Here is a 19,321-nt window from a genome sequence, read left to right on the forward strand (position 1 = left end):
GCCAGCCAGAGGCTCCCTGCGCTGGCTCAGGGGTGGCACCAGCATGTCCAGGTCTCCATGAGGAGATGCTGCTGCTCCCTGCTATGGGGGTTACTTTGGTGGTTTCTGCTTTAAACATGAAATAACATCTCAAAAGACCTGTAGGGAGGGCTCTGCTCCAGACATGATGCATGACAGGCTCACTGAACCCTGGACCCTCTCTGTCCTTCCTCCCAGAGCCAGGCAGGGTCCAGGGCTTGTCCAGCAAGCAGTTTGGGGATGTCAGTCACTGTCAGCCCAGCTATCATGCTGCCAAGACACCAGGATGCTTTGGCTTTGGCTGGACCACCTCAAACTCAGTTATTCTGGCACAGGAACCTGCACGATGCTCTCATGCTCCCAGCCACCTGTGGACTGTCCTCCTGGCATTCAGAGTCTTGAGGGCTGTAGCTGGCAAAGTCCCAACCCAGGGAGCTGCAGAGGGAGCCGAGCCCCTCCTTGACCGATGGGTCAATGCTTCTTGGGGTGTTCCTCCACTGTCTTCCTCATGGCCCCCCCCCCAGCATCAATGCCTGAGCCCCAGGCACTGTGTCCAGGGAGACTCGTACGCAGCTGCAGCTTCTCCAGGCACATGAGGACCTGTCCAGTTTGGTTGGTGGGGTTTGGGTGGTTGGAGGGATCACCATGGATCAGCAGAGCATAGCATGAAGGTGCCATCTTGTTCCTCTGGTGAAAGCAGTCCTGACCCTCTCTCCTATCACACCAGTTCATTAACCCTGGGGGTTTCAGGGTGCAGGACGGACCCCAGTCTCCCAGCTGCTGCTCTGTCAAAGAGACTCAAAGCCACAGATCAAATGGAGCTCACTGGTCCCAGAGCAGCCATACATCAGCTTCAGCATCTTGGAGACAGGTCAGGGCCACAGGTCCCCCTCCTCTCCCCTTGCCAGGCCCTTTTTGGGAGAGGCAGCTGGGTGGCTCCACACTGCCAAGAATGATGTTGAGCTGTTGTCCTCCAGAAAAGGACCTTCCCTGGAGCAGCAGCACTGCCCCAAAAACATCCTGAAGGCAGATGATGTGCTGAGACAGGCTCTGACACATCCTCGGGCCAAGAGGAGCTTCTTTGGCCATTTAATGGGACTCCTGTGTCCTGCAACCACTGAGACCAAATTGCATCTTCCACCATCCCTGAAGAGATTGAGCTCCTGGAGCAGATGGGTCCCACGTACCAAGACAAGCCCTGTCAGACACCCCCAGCATCTGCTACACCCCACAGTCACCCCATGTGTGCTGCTAACAAGCTTGTTAGCAACCTGACACCCCAAAGACACAGTGAAGTCAACCCAAGTTACCCTTGTAGAGGGGTAAGACCTTGTTTTCCATTTACTGTTGAGGCAATGCAGGAGGAGTCATGCCTGGAGAGGGTTTTGAAGCCTCCAGCACAACAGATTGCCCACAGACGCTGTGCTAGATCCACCCTTGGAGGCTTTCAAGACCAAAGTGGATCAGGCCTTGAGCTCTGACCATGATTCAAGCATGAGTTTTGACTGGAGACCCCCAAGGTCCCTCCCAACCTGATCCATCCTAAACTCATTTTTGTTGCTCATTTGCAATTTGAAGGGTTTTTTCCCACCCCAGCACATGTCCAGGCAGGCAAGCAGCTGGAGCAGACCCTTACCCTGAGGACACCCCCAGGGCAGGAGCCCTTCTCATCAGGCAGATGTGGACATGGGAACTGGTGGTACCTGGCAAGTTGAACTGCTTCTGCTGGCGTGGGCACTGCGGGGAGGGGTGCAGGGGGGACGGCGGCGTCGCACTGGGTGGCAGCGGTGGGGCTGGCGAGGAGGGTGTGGAGGAGGTGGTGGAGGAGGGGTTGCTGCTGGAGTCTGGCTGGTAGGGCACTGGGATGTGGTCCTGCGAGACACAGGGAAGAAGAGAAGAGAAGAGGAGAGGAGCTGGTGAGCGCAGTGCTGGCCGGTGCCACCCCAAGGTGTTCCAGTGCAGGGGACCCCAGATGTCAAGCAAGACCCACACAGGTCACCCCAGGCTCTATTTCCAGAAGCCCTAGGAAACAACCAGAGACCCAGACTGGCCTTTTCCAAAGCCCTCTGTGTTCACAGTTTGCCCTATGGCCATCCTTTCCACATGCTTGAGCTGAGCTGAGGGCTCCCCAAACCTCTGCAGGGCCATGGTCACCAAGACCAAAGCTGGGTGCTGCATCCCTGGGGCTTGGTCCTTAGAGACCTGGCAGCTTCTGCCAACCTCCTTTGGGCCAAAACCCCAGTGCCTCACTGGGAGCAGGGGGCTGAGCTGAGGCAGATTTGAAAGGACCAGTCAACGCATTCTGAGACACCCTTTGCTCTTCTTTGACTCTTCCTCATCAAGGCAGCTTCAGGTGCAACTCTCTGGGACACACCACGATGGGTGAGACGGGACCACCTGAGACCAAATGGGGAGGAGACCCTGAATATCATCCATCTGACAAGGGAAACTGAGGTCAGAATTCCCCACCTTATCCATGACCTTGCTGCCCAACTTGGGGACAGTTAACAGTGTCTGACCTTCAGCACCACTAGCCACTTCCATCTCCAGACAGGCTCACCCATGGCAGGATCACTCCCAGGCTAGAAAATCTGCATGGGTCTCCCCCAGCAGGTAATTTGGTCCAAATTGTTTAATTTTTCTATGTGCTGGGCTTTCCAGGAAACCCACAGAGATGTCATGGAGACCATGCCCCCCCCACACAGCAATCCTCCCTGGGTAAATTACCTTTTTTAGCCAAAGCTGGAGGCCACTAACAGTGGTATTTACATGGTACCTCTGAGAAACAGTGAACTAAGAAGAGGGTTCTGCTGCCTGAAGCACGTTTCTAGAAGAAACTCCAACCAGAACCGGAGTGCTCAGGTCAAAGCCAAATAGATGAGGACACAGATATATACACACACACTGTGCATCAGCATGTTCCAGTCAGAGAAAAGCTAGGGAAGGTGAAAGGGCAGCGTGGCAGGGGCAGAAGGAGAAGCAGGGCTGATTCCCTTAGTGCCCACAGCCTTTATCAGTGAGCTGAGTCACTTCCCTGCTGCCCTCTAATGAAAGGAAACAAATCACTGGAAGGATGGGTGCTAAAAGGAGGAAAGAAGCCCCACATCTCTCCCTTGAATCCCTGCAGTAGCTCTCCAGCCTCAGAAAGCCATCACACAGTGCTGTAACAACAGCTGAGCAGCCCATCCCACTAAGGATCTCCTGAGAGATTTAGGTTTTAAAAGCACACCCAAGAGAGCATCCCCCAGTATCCAGCCTTTGCTGAGAACCAGAAGATCCTGAGGTCCAGGAGGAGTTGGGGGGGTCCTGCCAGGCTTTGAGAAACCAAGGTTTTGATGACCTGTTCCCCATCACAATGAGGATTTCCCTCGCTTTGGGCGCTTCCAGCCAACAAACACCTTTCCCTGCCTACCCCAGCAGATCTGGGCATGCCCTAAGGACCTCCACTACCCCCATGCACTCACAAGTTTTCCACCGGAAGCAACAGGCTCTAAATATCATCAGAAATAGCCCCATACCATTCCATCCCTGTTAACCAGCCAGTTGCAGGTCTGCCCTGACCAGCTTTGCCAGGGAGGTCATCAAATCCTGGGCTTGTTTGGTAACAATAAACTTATTGACAGGAGTCTCAGGTGGTAGCAGAGACCTCAAACCACCAAAAGCTTCAGTTTAGGTCTGGAGAGTGAGGGGCCCCAGCGGAGCAGGACTGGTGGGACACAGACAGCTTTGAAAGCCCTGACCCCATTTTATGGGTTAAGGAACAAGCAGCTCAGCAGATGCAGCCCTCGCTGGGAAGGCCAGGGTGAGAGGGGTTTGCAGCAGCACACCCATTCTGCCTCCACACCAAGCTCACCCTCGCTCTGTTCCTTCAATTGTCCCACAGGATTAATTTTCTCTATTTATTTTAATTTAAGCCCCCCCAGCAGGTTCCTCGGCAGCTCCTGCCCACACAATGACACACACATCACTCCCACAGCAAGGGATGTGCTGGGAGACCCATGGAGGCACCTGCAAGGCTTGATACTGGCAGAGAGATGACCCATCCTGGGCACAACCCAACATTCCCCTCCTGCCCCAAACACAAATTTAATTGGCTCTTAAATCCCTCCTTTGAGAAACCACTCCCTGAGCTGCACCTCCACCCAGCAAAGGGGACTGATGCTCCCAAAGGATGTTCCCGGAGGAAGCTGAAGGAAATGGGGTGGCTTAAGAACCCCAACTCAGGCAGCATTTGAAAATGCCACCAGCTTTGGCCCCTGGGTCTGCAAGAGCATCAGCTGCACACCACAAACCAGCAAACACCGTGGATGCTTCAGTAACAATGGGCCAGTCCCCTCTGGCAGGGGGTGGGTGCAAAAAGGGGGTGCTGGGGGCTGGTGGAGCCCTGGGAAACTCAACTCACCTTGTTGAGTTTGTTGGTCTTGGGGAGCGTCTGGCTGACGTGCAGGTCTGAATACCGGGGGGGTTTCCGCAGGGGGTTGTTGATATCACAGGGCACCGACTCTGTCCGGACTAACCTCGCTGGATTGAGAAGGGAGAGAGAGGGGGGAAAAAGGGGATGGAGAGGATGGGGAGAGAGACAGAGACACATCAGAGCTTCAAAGGAAGACTTGGTGGCAACCCTGTGCTTGCAAACCGCTCTTGAATTGCTCTCCAAAGCAATCCCCCGTGGCACCTCCAGCCGCTCAGCTCCTGCCCCAGGATGACAAACAGCCTTCAGGCTCCCCTCTGCACCCAGAGCCAAACCCCACCGGGACAGGGCAGGGGTTGTGCGCTTAAAGCCCCTCGCAGCAGGATGCAAACTGCACCTTTCTCCCCAGAGCTGGGGGGAGCTGCAACCTGGGAAGGCTCAGCAGCCACAGGGGCCACCTCATGAGCTGGGGTGGGAGGTCAGCCAGCACCAGAGGAGGCACTATCCTCTTCCTCCCCACAGCTTTTTGGGGTAGGGAGAAGGAGCCAGCTCAGAGCACCCTGCTCTTGGCAAAGAGATTTTTTGTGTCTGCAGCCCCTTTCACCCCAAATTTGCTGCAAGCAAGGGCATGGAGGCTGGAGTGGAGGCTGAAAAATTGTCCATCCCCACCCCATCTTAGCCACAGCATCCCTGCTCGCCTTGTGAGGCCCCCGGGGCGATGTGTTTCCCCACGATTAAACCAGCCAGCGAGTCTTTGGTGGTATTTAACACACAACAACAGCCTTAAGAGCTTCAAATTCAAGGCAAGGGTAATTGGAAGCATTTCCCTTAGGTCGTGGTCCTCTGGCCGTCAGGGAGCGCTCGGCCAAACTCTGGAAGGAAAGAGGTGGGAAGTGACGCCCGTCGTCCTGGTGCAAAGTTCTCCCTTCCTCTGTGGATTTTAGGATGGGCTCTCCAAGAGGAGAGCAGGATAAGGCAGCTCCAAAAGCACCACGAGCATCCACAAGGGCACGGCCACATCCCCATTGCGGGGACCCCCATGCACCGACGGCGCCGCGGGAGATTTCGGGTCCCACGCGTCCGCCCTAAGCTCTCGACGGTAGCAAAAGGCTAAAACCTGTTGCACTTACCCCGTGCGTTGGGGAATCTGAAAAGAAAAGGAGGCAGGGGAAGGGTGGGTGGAAGTGGTTTGCAATGCAAATCTGCCTCGCCCCGAACGGCTCGTCTCCCTACAAGCGGAAAAAACGGTGGGTAAAATTTTCACAGAGCGCCCAAGGGGTTCGGGAGCCTCTGTCCCGCCGGCCGCCAACGAGGGTCGGGCTCCCGAATCGCCCGGGGGGCTTTTGAAAGTTTTACCTGGTGGCAACATCCACGGAGAGAGAGAAGGGGGAAGAAAGGAAGGCCCTTACCTCCGCGGTGGATGATCAGCAGGTGACACGGAGGGGCCTCTTTGGTGCATTTGTTGTGGCACTTGAGCCTGGCAGGGAACAGAGGAAAAAGGTGTGAGAAGGGTGAAGGGGGTGTGGAGCGTTGTGGCGCAGCTGGAGGGATGCAGCTCGGGACAGGGAGCATCACTGCGGGGCAGGGAGTGTCCCTGAGGACCAAGGAGCATCATTGCAGGGCAGGGAGCATCCCTGAGGACCAAGGAGCGTCATTGCGGGGCAGGGAGCATCACTGAGGACCAAGGAGCGTCATTGCGGGGCAGGGAGCATCACTGAGGACCAAGGAGCGTCATTGCGGGGCAGGGAGCATCACTGAGGACCAAGGAGCGTCATTGCGGGGCAGGGAGCATCACTGAGGACCAAGGAGCGTCATTGCGGGGCAGGGAGCATCACTGAGGACCAAGGAGCGTCATTGCGGGGCAGGGAGCATCACTGAGGACCATGGAGCATCGCTGTGGGGTAGGGAGCATCACTGAGGACCAAGGAGCATCACTGAGGACCAGGGGGTGTCCCTGAGGACCAAGGAGCATCACTGCAGGGCAGGGAATGTTGCTGTGGACCACGGAGCATCACTGAGGATCAGGGAGCGTTGCTGAGGACCAGGGACCCTTTCTCCACCCAGGAAAGTGACTCTGTGGAGTATTTTGGCTGGGCACAGGCCCGTTTGCTCACTGTTTGAGCAGTCCCCATGGGTAAAATCTTCCCGCCCTCCAGCATGATCCTGGAGCCCGTGCTCGGGAAGAGCTGCGATTCCCAGACAGGGTGTGGGGGGAAGCGGCGGTGGGAGCATCAGGGCCATTCTCCAGGAGGATGCAGGGGCTGCACACCCTTGGTGAAGGAGAGGGGCGGAAGAACCCCCAAAACTGGAGGGCAGGATACACTGCTCCCCCTTTTCTCTGCTGGCTGCAGCCAGCTTGAGGATACCTCAAATCCTCATTTCTACCAGCCTGGGCTAAAAGAAAAGCAGCAGAGCCCAGCACTGGGGAAAAGCCACTTCCCTCACCACCTCCCAGCCCCAACGCTGTTTCACGCTTAATTAAATTCGGGGGCAGCCGAGGGGAAGGAAGTGGCTCCCCGGCCCCCCCTTTGGCTCCCGATGAATCCCAACCATTGTGGCCCTCCCTCCCAGCTTTATTACCAGGACATTTAACAATCATAATGAGAGCATTTACGGCTACGTTGAATATTCTGCAGAGCTTCGCAGAGCCGGGGGCTGGAACCTACGGAGGGTTTCACCCCTGGGTCATGCATACAGGCATAAGCCAGCTCCTGCTGCCCCAAAACATTCCTGTTCCTTCTTAATTAGGGATGGAAACAAGTTCCCGGCTCACACTCTGCCATGACAGCCCCGGCGGAGCAGGGGGAGGCACGGGGGGAAAGGGAAAGAAGAGGAAAGGATTTAAAAACATAAGGGGAAAGGATGGGAGGGGGGGTTGGAGAAGGAAAAAAAAGGCGGCAGCTACAAGTCAATGAGCTGGGTAATGAAAATTCAGGAGCCGCGTGTGTTGGCTTTTATTACAAAGCCGTTCCTAGAGGGAAAGGCAGAGATTAATTTGGTATTCGAGGCTTGGCGGGGGTGGGTGAGGTCTGGTTGCTTTACTGGCTCGTTTCTGGGGGACAACAACAGCCCACAACCCTAAATGCTTCGTGTTCACCCTAACTTTTAACAGCCAGGGGGGTTTATTTGCTCTACGGGCAGCAGGACCGACACAGAGCCGGAGCTGCAGCACGGCAGGGGAGCGTCCAAGCACCCTGCATCCCACATGGGAACCTGCCCCGGGCCAGGGCTCACAGGCAGCAAAGGCTCCAGCTGCTGGAGCACTGAACACAACAGGAACCGCTGCTTTAAAGCACACATAGACCCTGGATAACATCACTTCCAGAAAACCAACCGCCCAGTCACCAGGCACTTCTCGGCCAGGTTTAAATCCCAATTTGCTAACTCATCAGCATTTAATCAAGGGCAGCAGTGATTGCTATGGCTTGGTAGCTGGGGCTAACACAGTTAACTGCAGACAATCGACGTATTCCCAGCGCCCATCCCTAGAAAAGGCAACTGTGTCTCCAGAAGCGGCTTCACTGAGTGCTGATGGCTGCACGATACCACGTCAGAGCCAGACTCCAGCAGACCTGAAGTATTCTAAGTGGCCCCAGTCTCAGCCTCTCCATCTCCTTCCAGTCCTGTCCAATTTTACAGCCAGCATGGGCCCTCTCCACATGTTTAGAGTGGGTCAGCTCCTTGGTGCCACGACATTGCCAGGAAGCAGAGCGCCACGAGGCATTTTTCCGAGATGAAAAATAGAGGATACAGCCCCCCCCCCCCCCCTCCCCGGGCTGAGTGCATCCACCCCCCCTTCCCTGTGCACACACACCTCCTGCGGATCATTGCGCACGTAACCCTTTAACATGGGCAGCTAAAGCCAGGCCAGCGAGCAGGGAGGCTGCCCGGATCTGAGTCAGAGCCCTGGTGAAAGCAGAGCCGAGGTCTGGCGGGCAGCATCCTCCCCAAGGATCCCACTCCCATCCCTGCCATGCAGCCCTGACCTCAGCCCCACGTCGGGGTTGCTCTTCACCTGATTTCATACCTTATTCAAACTACCTGCAAAGCTAAGCTGGTGAGAGGCTGGTTGGTCTCCCCCTGCTTATAACCAAACAACAAACAAACTTAATTATCCCCCTTGCAGCTCTGGTGTGACACAAACAGCCCCGGCACCGTGACATACTTGCAGTTTTTGCATTTTAAGCCAAACAACATTCCCTTCCCGCAGACGGTGCAGGTCTGAGACATCCAGTACTTGGTGGAAAACCTGTGGAGAGAAACACAGAGAGTTGCCAGGGGTTGGGAAATGATGCTGTGCTGCCCCATCCGTGCTCCTGCAGAAACATCTCTTGAGCCACGCTTACTTACCAGTCCCTGATTTATCCTGTGCTTGCTGCCCTCAAACACTGATGCAGACGTCAAGGCATCTTTCTAGGGATGCCGAAACACAGACCTGAGCCCCCACTTTGGTTGTGAAGAAGGGCATCACCTGCTCCAAAGGGCCCCAAGATGGCCAGGATGGGCATTAGCCACCAGCTCACTGCAGCTCCCCAGCTTTGACTGCCCCAGATGTGGCCAGACCACTCCACCCCCCCCGAAAACACACCCTCTGCTCCAAACTTCCAGTCCCTCAGAGAAGCAGCTGCCCCATCAAATAGCAGCACTGAGGCTGTTTCTAGTGCTTTTCCATCTTGAGGTAGATATGGAAGGGCAATAATCCAGAGATGAAGAATTTGCTGAAGGTTGGTGAGGTCATGGATAATACACAGCTTTTATCGATAGCGCCTCGAGCCTTATCTAAACCGAATCTGGACTGAAATGGAATTTAAATGGGCTTCTGGGATGGCACAGCCCAGCATGGGAAACAGGGGAACAGCCCCAAGCCCTCCGTCCCAAACCAGGGATGGAAGCAGAGATGCTCATTCCCCAGCATCGATGAGGGGGGGGAAGGTTCACCCGGCGCTGCTGTGGGGTTGGCATACCTGTGTTTTATCGAGTTTCCTAGATCTCGACGGGGGATCTGCGGGGACCAGCGAGGCACTGACAGCGTATCTGCAGGGAGAGGAGAGGCAGGGAAACCATCAGCAGCTGCTCAAGGGACAGAGCTGGGGTTCGAGCTTTTGGGGAGGGCAGCAAAGGATGCACACACAAAAAATAGAGTTCGCCTTATTTCCCCTTAGAGATGCCCTGCTGGGCTCCCTTTTTGGAAAGCAAGATGGGTGTGTGGGGAGCCAGGGGTCTCCCAACCCCCCCAATAACACCCCCAGCACCCAGTTTGGGCCAGGGAGAGAGGTGGGAGGCGAAGCACCCGCCCCTGCACTCAGAGCAGGATCTCAAAGCTTTCGGAGCTGCTTCACAACGCCCAAAGAAGAAAGGGAAAGCCAAGCTGAAACAGCAACCACATCATTCGTTAATCAGACATCCCATCTCGCTGTTGAATGCAAAGCCAGGTGCTCAGGGGGCAATTTAACTGTGATCGGATAGAAGAGCTGAGTGAAAAGCATCCTCAGCACTCTCCTCCTCAGGGAACAGGAGGGGGAAAGGGTGATGGGACCTTAGCTGGGCAGGGAAGAGGTAAGTTCATTAGCGCTGGAGCAGGCAGGTAATTAGCAGCACAGCCACGCTGGTGCTGTGCTTGGACTGCACCTTCCCCTTCAGCCTCAGCCACCCTCCTCCTCCAGACACAGGAGTCGTCCTGCCCTGAGGGATGCTGGAGCCCCGAGGAGAGGAGATCCGTGCCGGGGATTCACAGGCTGGATTTTCAATAAGGGATTGGAGAGGTTTCCCGGGCACAAGCCTACCAGCCCCGGCACGAGGTGAGCGGAGCCGAGCTGCAGGCCGCAGCTGCGAGCCCGGCCGTTTGCTCAGCGTGCCAGCAAATCCCTGGCTAAACACTCTGCCGATATTATCCCTCGGAGCAGGGAGAACCGCTGTTTGCTTTCATATCCCATTTTAATATAGCAGGCGGCGGGGTGTTTTAATTGCACTCCCTTTCTGAAGGTTACATTTACATGCCGCTTCCCATGCAAGGCGCCGGCAGAAGCCTGGGGAGCACCCCAAACCGCAGCCCTCTCCCCGTGCCTCCCACCAGCAGCTGCTCCAGCTCCTGATCTTACTCTGCCGCCTCGGTCCCGATCACCCCTGGGGTACAGCCGGCAATTAAGATGTTGAAGGAGTACAAAGTTAATTAAGGTAATTGCTGCCCCCAGCCCGGGGGGAGGCTGTTTTACACCAGCAGCACGCCCATATTTTTGACCCATGGGTCTCAGCAGCCCTTGAGACACCCCACCCTGGACTCCTAGACCAGCATCCCCCCCCACTACCATGATATCCGCAGCCTCCCAGGGATGCCTACAAGCCATCGAGCCGATGCTCTCAAGAGTGAGCCCACCCCACGCTCAAGCACTATTCCTCCCTAAACGTCGTTTTCTCATCAGTAAATCACATTAGACAAATAAGTTTCCCCCCCACCCCCTCAACACTGGCCCTCGATGAACTGAACACCCAGGCAAGAACAGCTCCTCTCCCAGAATTAAATTACAACCTCTGCTTTATCAGCCACAATTTATTCCCAGTAACTTTCAGCTGGCCTCAATTAAATCCTGCCATCCCGGGGAGGGGGAGAGGGGACGCAGGCAAAGACGACCAAGCCTTTTAATTACTTTCTAAATGTGCTCGCTGCAAAAACGTATTAAAGTGTATCAGGGATTTTAACCTCCTAACAAAAAATGAGACCTACGTGATTCACAGCTAATTAAGTTCATTAGAGGGAGCGATATATGAAGGATCGCAGCGTTTAACAATAGACCCGCTGTTGGGAGGAAGGAAAACAAGGAAAGCCGGGTGGGAGGGCAGGGGAAGGCACCCCACTGCTATGGGGAACAGCCCCAAGGGTTTGGGGGGGCTTTGAAGTTAATTAATGGTTCTCTCCGCTTTGGCTTGGACACACAGGATGCTCACCCCAAGGAAAGGATGCTTCTCCCCACACAATGTGAAGTCGGGGCGATGCTCAAAGGGACAGTGGAGATGCAGCAGCCTCCCAGCACAGGATGAATATTCCCATTGAGAACACAAAACTGCCCCAATTTGAGGCAATTGCAAGGAAAAAAAGGAAAATAAATTAAAAAAACACCCCTCACACGGTTTGGAGTGTGACAGCCTGCTGCTCATCCCCCCCTATCCTGCTGCTGCTGGCAGCTCGCTGCCCTGCGCTACCCACCCTGAGCTGCCCTGCAGCGATTGATGTCTCCTGGCCTCCCCTGCCCTGGTGTCAGTCATTACTTAGATGTTTATCACCGGCAACCTCATCTAAGAAGGAGAAAAAACCCAATTCAGAGTGTTTTTAGCCGTAATTCCCCTTGCATGAGCGTGTGAGGGTGGTTTTACGAATTCCCCCCCCCCCCCCCTTTCTCCTCCTCTGAGGTGGTATTTAATGGGCACGGGTGTAGTTTCCCAGGGAAGAAAAGAGCTGGTACCCACTGAGCAGCCCAACAGGGACCCCTGGCCATGCACCGGTCCCTGTCTTGCCCTCCCATCATCCTGAGGGACCCACAAAGGCTGAATCCTGCTCCCCAACACCCTGATGCTGCCCGATGCCACCCAGCATGTGGATCCCCAGGGAGCGGCAGAGGGATGCCGCCCTCCACCTGAACACCCCAAAACCTGGGTGCTTCCCTCCACCGCAGCATCACGCTGGCAAAGGTCACTGCTCCTACTCCGCGCGGCACAGCTTATCCTTGAGTCAACAACCTGCGCTTGACGGGGATCAGACGTGCCAGGAGGAGAACAGGGAAGGGGGGGGACACTGCCCGGGCAGAGGGTGACAGCCGCCTCCGGCACGTCTCTGACAGCCGACACGGGAGAAGAGCCCTGCCGCCCGGCTCCCCGGCAGTGACAGGCAGCTGTGACAGCCGACACTGGTCCCTGAGTGGCACCCGCACGCCTCAGAGGTGACGTGGACCGGGATGCTGCCTCGGCCGTGACGCCCTCCTCACCCTCACTGCCACACCAACAGCTCCCTGCTGCCTTTCGGCTGCCGGCACGGACGCTTTCCTCTCGCTCACCAGTTGGGAGCCGTGATGCCTGGGTATCTTGGGCATGGGGAAGAGCAGCCAGAGTTCCCCTATTTCATCTATTGGGGGTTCCCACCCTCCCTGGGAGCAGAACAGAAGGGCAGTGATGCCCTCAGCAAGCCCAAACACCCTCATCAAACACACCAGGAACATCACCCAGGGCAGGCAGCAATGCCAAACCACACCAGTAGAAACTGTTTTGGCACGATACCCCCCTTTATCCATCTCCTGGCACCTTTCTGGATGTCCAGAGAATTGCTGTGAATATGTGTTATCCATCTCGACAACAGCCCCATAAACAAACCCTCCGACTACACCAAACAGCATCAGGCGATGCTCGTGTTCCAAATGGGACAGATAACAATCGATGGAAGTAAACTTGGAAATCAGCCCAGGATGAATCACTGCAAAGCCAGGAACAGCCAGGAGACTCCGCACTTGCCAGCAGACATCCTATAGACCTGTGTCTGCCCTGGGCAGCCACTGAAACACCCCCAGCACTGATTCTGGGGTGGTCAAGTCCCCTGGGGAGATTGTGGGGAGACGCCAGGGTGCAGCCACTCACCCAAAGAGTTCAACAACCACCTGGCAGACAACCACAAGAGGCCTCCAGCATCAGGTACATCTCTCCAAACCCATCCCTGAGCGGAAAACACAGCCCAGGGACTATATTGGGGTGGTGATGGGAGATGCTAGTGGATGTTCCTGTCTGCGCAGTGGCGACAGTGGAGCAGCAAAGCAGCGGAGGGTGCACCCAAGGGTGCTGAGTCCCTCCACGAGGCACCTCGGTCCTTGCTCTGGCTGGTTTTTTGGATCAAAATAGGGTGGGAGATGTCCCCGAATAGCTCGGCAGCAGCAGCAGGGAGTTGCAGTGATTCTTGGTGCAGCAGCAGCAATGTTCCCTCGCTGCCATATGAAACCCAGGGTGGGATACGAGCTAAATAGGGGGAGCCAGCCTGGCCCCTCCACAAGCACCCGCAACAAACACTCTGTGCAGAATCCACAACCGGGTCCCAGCCCGGGGATGTCCCCACAGCATCCCTGCTGCAGGTGGGAGCAGGACTGAAACACCCCCACAGCCCTCGCTGAGGGGATCACCCGAAGCAGCCGAACAAGCCAGAGCTATTCCCGGAGCAGTGAGCAAACAGAGCCACTTTATAATCCCAGCAGTTCCCCTTTGCAGTGTGACAATCCTGTTTACACAGCCAAAATGTCACGTTCGGTCGCTTTGCTGGCTTAAACACTCACACTGTGATTTCCACACACACACACACACACACCCCGCCCCACCCTGAATAGCAGCCTCGTGGGGGCAATTAGGCTTCCCCACACAAAGCTGCGTTCTTCAGCTACTGATGGAGAGAACCATCCGGTGCCCCGCAGCCTGCTGGAGTAGCCCGATGGCCAAGCAGCCAGCTGTGGCCAGATGTGGGCTGCAAGGAGGTCTCACAGCTGGGCTGCTGAGAAGGTTCTGGAGTGCTCGTACCGTGGCTTGTCTCAGCAGCAGGACAGGTACACAGAGGAGGAAACTACTGGTGGGCACAAGGAAATGGTTTCCTGCTTGGGAAGTCCCCCACTGAAGGAGGTTTAGGCCAGAAGAGCGTTAAGGGGGAAGTTTCTTCCCACAAAACCACCCCCAGCATCAGGGGTGGGATGCCTGCGGAGAGGGGCCACGGTCTGAACAGCACCATCCACCCACACGCACCCTCAAAGCATCGTGCTCTTGGGTCCTGCCTGGTTCAGGCCAGATTTAGGGCTCCCAGGTTCTCAGCACGGGGTTTGATGCCATTACTGGCTGCCCCCCGCCAAGGCCCAGGTAGGCACCACCAGGCTGCTTAGCAGGGCAGAAAGTCAGTGCCATGAGCTGACCTTGGTCTCCAAGCCAAAATGTGGAGCTGGGAGCAGGGTCTAGGAGAAGTCCCTGACCAGGGACAAGGCCAGAGCAGCCCCAAAGGCAGTGGCAGGTGCGACAGAGCTGGCACACCGGAATGGGACGAGGCACCCAGCCAAGGAGAGGGGAGCTGGGCACCAGAACAGCCACAAGCAGCTCTCCAGAGGTAAGACCAAGGCTTTGAGGGGTCACTGCTCAAAACTCCACATCCCAAGGGTGCTCCACAGCTCTTCTCTTGGCCCCTGGCCACAGAAAGAGCCTCTCCACTATTGCAGGGCTGAGCCTTTACTTCAAGGGCTGAGATTGAAAAATTCCAATTCCAAACCAAAATTCATGGGGACCCTGGCCCTGCATGGAGGGGAGTTTACCCCCCACATCCTCCCCCAGCAAGATCTGTGCCGTAGGAGAAAGAGGCTCTTCCTGCAGCTCCTTGGCAGCCCTGGAGCTCTCGCTCTGTGGCTGTGAAAATCCATCCCTGTCAGGGCAAAGAGGCTGTTTAAAAATAAGAGAGAAGCATCCAAACCCGTGTCTGATCGGGACCAGAGATGACTCAGGTGGGAGCGTGCTCCTGCCACAAGCTGGCTGTTGAGAAGAGATCATCAAGCGACAGCCGGGCGGAGAGGGGTCTCACCAAGGGCTCGCCAGGCTCCTCTCCTGCATCTCAATCCAAAACCAACAGGTTTGTTTCAGTGCCCAGGGAAGTAAATCAGCATCAACCCAGAGCAACCCTGATCCTGCAGGAGAACAGGGGAGGAGGCATCATTCCCTTGGGATTTTATAAACGCTCAGGTGCTCACAGTCGTAGGGATGGAATGGTGAGGAGCACTTGGCTGCTGAACCAACATCTGTGTCCTGGGGATGGGGACAGGGAGGATGGGGAGGTCCTTGGGATGCAGAGCGGGCACGATGGAGTGGCTCACACCCTTGGTGAACCCCAAAACCACGACCAGCGCTTCTCCTATGACATACAAGCTCCAGGAGAAGCAAGAGAAGAGCAGGGGATCAAGGACACACAAAGTGTCGTGCACCAGAGTGGAGCAAAGCCACACAGGTCCCATAACAGCAACGTGGGGGATGGGGAAAGCTGCAGAGACACCTACTCCTCCCCACAAATTAACGTGCCTCTGCACGGCTTGCTGTAACTCATCTTCTCCCTGCAAGGTAACGAACCCTGGCACCAAGCTCCATTAAACCCAGCTCCCTCCACGCAGGGCCACGCCGCTGCGCACAGGATGCGGCCGCTCTCCCCACAGGGCCATAAACCCAGAAAGCAAATGTGGAAGCAGACAGAAACTTGGGATGTAGCGGGAGGATGAGGCCACCAGTACAGAAATGACACAAAAACACAAGAGGACCAAGGAAAACTATGACCTAGCAGGGATTTTTGCCTGCAGGTCGGCAGGAGTAAAGGTTGCTGTTCACATGGATGCAGCTCCTGCAATGACCAAATGATTTGGCTGACGCTAAAAAACCTCTCAAGAGGGTTCAAGCAACCAAGCCCCCATCTCCACAGCTCCCATCTAGCCCAGAAAATGAACATTACAGCAGCCAGGGAAGTTGGATGGCTGAGGGAAATGAGAGGAGACGCCTCTCCAGCAGCGCTGGTCGCTTGCTAGCCCATCACTTCTCATTGCATCACGTTCCTGTGATGCCACGTTCCATCAGGTTATCACACCACGGGATGTAATCCAACGCTGATGCGTGAGGAAACCTAATGCAATGAGACACCGTGGGGAGGGTGCTGAGAACGGGTTTCATCTCTTGGTTTTCTGGTCTGCTGGTCCTCATCTAGTTCTGGGCTGCAAGTTGAACTCGGCCGACACCACGGGGGAAGGAGAAATGCAAATACACCCCTCGCCCCAGGCAAATCTGCCTGCTGGTAGTCGAGAGTCAGGTAGCTGGACATCTCTAGAAACATCATCTCCTGCCTGCAGAGCTCCTGCCAGGTCCCGCTGTCCCCAAAGCCAGAGGATGGGGAGCAGAAGGATGGGGAGCAGAAGAATGCCAGAAATGCCTCAATGACCCTTCAATGATCCCGAAGAGCCACTGATCGGAGTAAAAAAGCAAAGAAAGAAATAAATCATGAGGGTTTTGCCTTGCAGAGGGCTGGGAGAGGCATGGATGGGGATGGAAGAAGGTTAGAAGAGCTGTCCTATCCCACCAGCAGCCACAAACTGGTGAAGCCACCTCAATGCTGCTTCCTGCCCTGGCAAGGAGCGAAGGCTGGACAGGGGAGCTGAACAGTCAGGAGGGGCACTGCCTCAAATCCCTGCTACAGCCAAAACCCAAGTAGCAAGGATGACTAGAAGAATCCCAAGGGAGGCAGAATGACCACATTTTGGGGAAAGCAAATGGAAGGGAGGAACCTGGGGTGGGGAAGGAGGCAGAAAAGCGGCCTGGATACAGAGTTGGAGGAAGTTTTTAGCTGAATAACATGAGGCAAGGAGAGCTCGCCCTCCCCACAGCAGCTCTTGGCAAGGAAATAGCTCCCAGCAGCTGCCACACATTTGCTGGGAGTGTTTTGTTTAGGCTCAGAGCTTGTAAAAGCTTCAACTTCCACAGAATTCATCAGGGCACCAGTCCGAGACCAGGAAATTAAGGGTGAGCAGCAACGCCCTTGGGTGAGCTCATCGACCCAAACCCACCCACCGAGTCCCACCACCAGCGTCTACCTAAAGAGGACAAGCCACCGCAGGCAGGATGGGTGCCATTGGCTGGGATCAAGCAGGAGAGGATTGGAACCACGTCTGGATTTACAGAGGAGCCCTTGGAAGAGTCACTCTTGAGGGTGCAGCCAGCTGGCATCACCAGCCAGGCTCGTGGGTCTTCCAAACCCCCCGTCATCACGACAGGAGAGTGTATCTCTCTGTCACTCAGCAGCAGTGATTTTGTGTGTATATATATCCTGATGTATATAATCAAGTTGCCAGGGCCAGAAGCACCCATGTATTTCCCAACACTGTTACAAGGCACTGGCACAAGGGCTGTGCTCACCGCGAAACGCTCAACCAACATCCTCCAGACCACCAGGGTGGACACCCCGAGTTTCCTGTGGCTGCATCCTCTGCTTGGCACCCACCACCATGGAAGGGGCACCAGTGGTGGGGAGCTACTGGGACTTACTTGCTGAGAAGGTGGCTTCGGTGTGGACAGGAGGAGTAGAGGGGAGGAAAGGCGGGTACCCCACGAAGAAGGAGCGCAGGGAACGCTCGGAGAGGAGCGGGGAGCGCTGCGCTGGGATGTTCTCGCAGCTCCCCACGCTGTTGTGGATCTTAAGGTTCAAGGGCTTGTTCTTCTTCTTGACTCTGGAAGGAAGGAGGAGGAGAAAAATAAACATAAAGGAGAGAAAAGCAAAAGGCAGGACACTGGGAAGGGGATTTTCTCACAGGTCGGGAGGAGGGAGTGATGGCACCCAGGGAGATCCTGTGCCACCCCCTGAGCTTGTGTAATAATCAGACCTGTATTGCTACAAGACCTTTGGGTGTCTCAAGGCCATTTTGTTAAGGAACACGTGGCTGTCAAGAGCTGTTCCTCCTGCAAAACTGGCTGAAAAGGGTCCCAAAGCCCCACCATCACCTCCCTGTCTTCCCGACCTTATCACAACCCCAAAATCACCCCCTGCCCGCCAGCCATCTGTGGGGCTCCATCACCCCTCAGCTCTCTGACCCGAGCGATTTCCACCACAAACCTGCAAGCAAGGTGCCAAGCCCATGTGGAACCTCACTTGCAGAGCATCCAAGTCCTCAAACACCTTCTCACGAGCCCCTGGGTAACTGCCTTGGCCCATTTGGGGCCAGGAGGGCCAGATGCTTCGCTGCTCCTCTTTGTACCAGCTCGGAGGCTGCCAGCGTGGCTCTCCCAGGGACCCATCACATGGAGTTCATCCACATCCCAAAACCACTGGCCATTACTGCCAGTCCTGCTTTAAATGGGGGAAACTGAGGCACAGAAGGATTACAGAGAAGATTCAAGCAGCTACAGCCCCTAAAACAGAGCGAGGCACTCGCAGTGCTGCAAAGTTCGAGAGATGCTGCTGTCCAGGCATCACTGCAGCGCTGGTCCCAGCTCCTCCCCACCAGTGCCCAGATATCCAGCACTCCACAGCACTCAGCACATGCTCCAATTTTAATGTCATTTAATGTCACCTACATCCATTTTGGGGCCCAAGGAGGGGAATTGAGTACAACCAAGGGGTGGGACTGCACTGGAGCATGACACACGGGGTAACGCCATGGGCAGTCACATCAGCCACCCAGGGAACTGCCCAGCAGGGCACAGGATCATGGTGCTGACAGCCCTAAGCACTGGGAAACCTTCACCAGAAGCAGGATGCTGCAGAGCAGGGGGTATGAGGTGCCCAGCTCTCACTTGACACCCCATTTTCCCACCTGCCTTGCACTGTGACAAGGACCAGCCATCACTTGGGTGGCTCACATGGCCCCAACCAGCCCACAAACCCAGGAGATCTGCAACACACCCCAGCACCTGCAGTTCGCAGGGGCTGGACTCCAGGTTTCTGGCACAGCTTCTCTCACCCTGGCCACATTGCAGTAGCTCAAGGTGGAAAGGAGCATCATCTGTCCTGCCCCAGAACAGCCCCCAGAAAGGCAACAGAGCCCTTTCAGGGATCTGGAGGGTTTGGGGCAGAGACTCCCATCCAAGGGCAGCATGGGCAGCGCGACAGCCCACAGTCCCCAAGGACCCTCCTGTCCCCCCAGCACAGCCCACAAATGGCAGGAGGCAGTTTTCTCACAGAGACATTGCCAGCACAGACACACAGCGGAACCACAGCCCTTAATTCAACCCGCTGCCTTCAACTCGTGTCCACACCACAGGAATTCAGCACAAAACCCAAGGTGAGGGAGGCAGGGGACTCACGGCACCTCGGTGACAGCAGCACCTGAGCCCATCCTGCCACAGCCCAGGAGGGAAACCCAGAGCATCCGG

General features: G+C 55.9%; 1 protein-coding gene across 1 annotated transcript in view; it reads right to left on the bottom strand.

Moving 5' to 3' along the window:
- Positions 1 to 19,321, bottom strand: part of KSR2 (kinase suppressor of ras 2) — a gene marked incomplete at both ends in the record, with an annotated part of 78,928 nt that overhangs the window by 31,457 nt on the left and 28,150 nt on the right. The window contains 6 exons of the mRNA XM_084271905.1: positions 1,722 to 1,890; positions 4,421 to 4,539; positions 5,839 to 5,906; positions 8,595 to 8,678; positions 9,394 to 9,463; positions 17,498 to 17,679. Coding sequence (XP_084128031.1) covers positions 1,722 to 1,890; positions 4,421 to 4,539; positions 5,839 to 5,906; positions 8,595 to 8,678; positions 9,394 to 9,463; positions 17,498 to 17,679 — 692 coding nt within the window. The remainder of the gene's footprint in view (positions 1 to 1,721; positions 1,891 to 4,420; positions 4,540 to 5,838; positions 5,907 to 8,594; positions 8,679 to 9,393; positions 9,464 to 17,497; positions 17,680 to 19,321) is intronic.

The sequence above is a fragment of the Gallinula chloropus genome (assembly GCF_964237585.1).
Source record: "Gallinula chloropus genome assembly, chromosome: 17".
NCBI lineage: Eukaryota > Metazoa > Chordata > Aves > Gruiformes > Rallidae > Gallinula > Gallinula chloropus.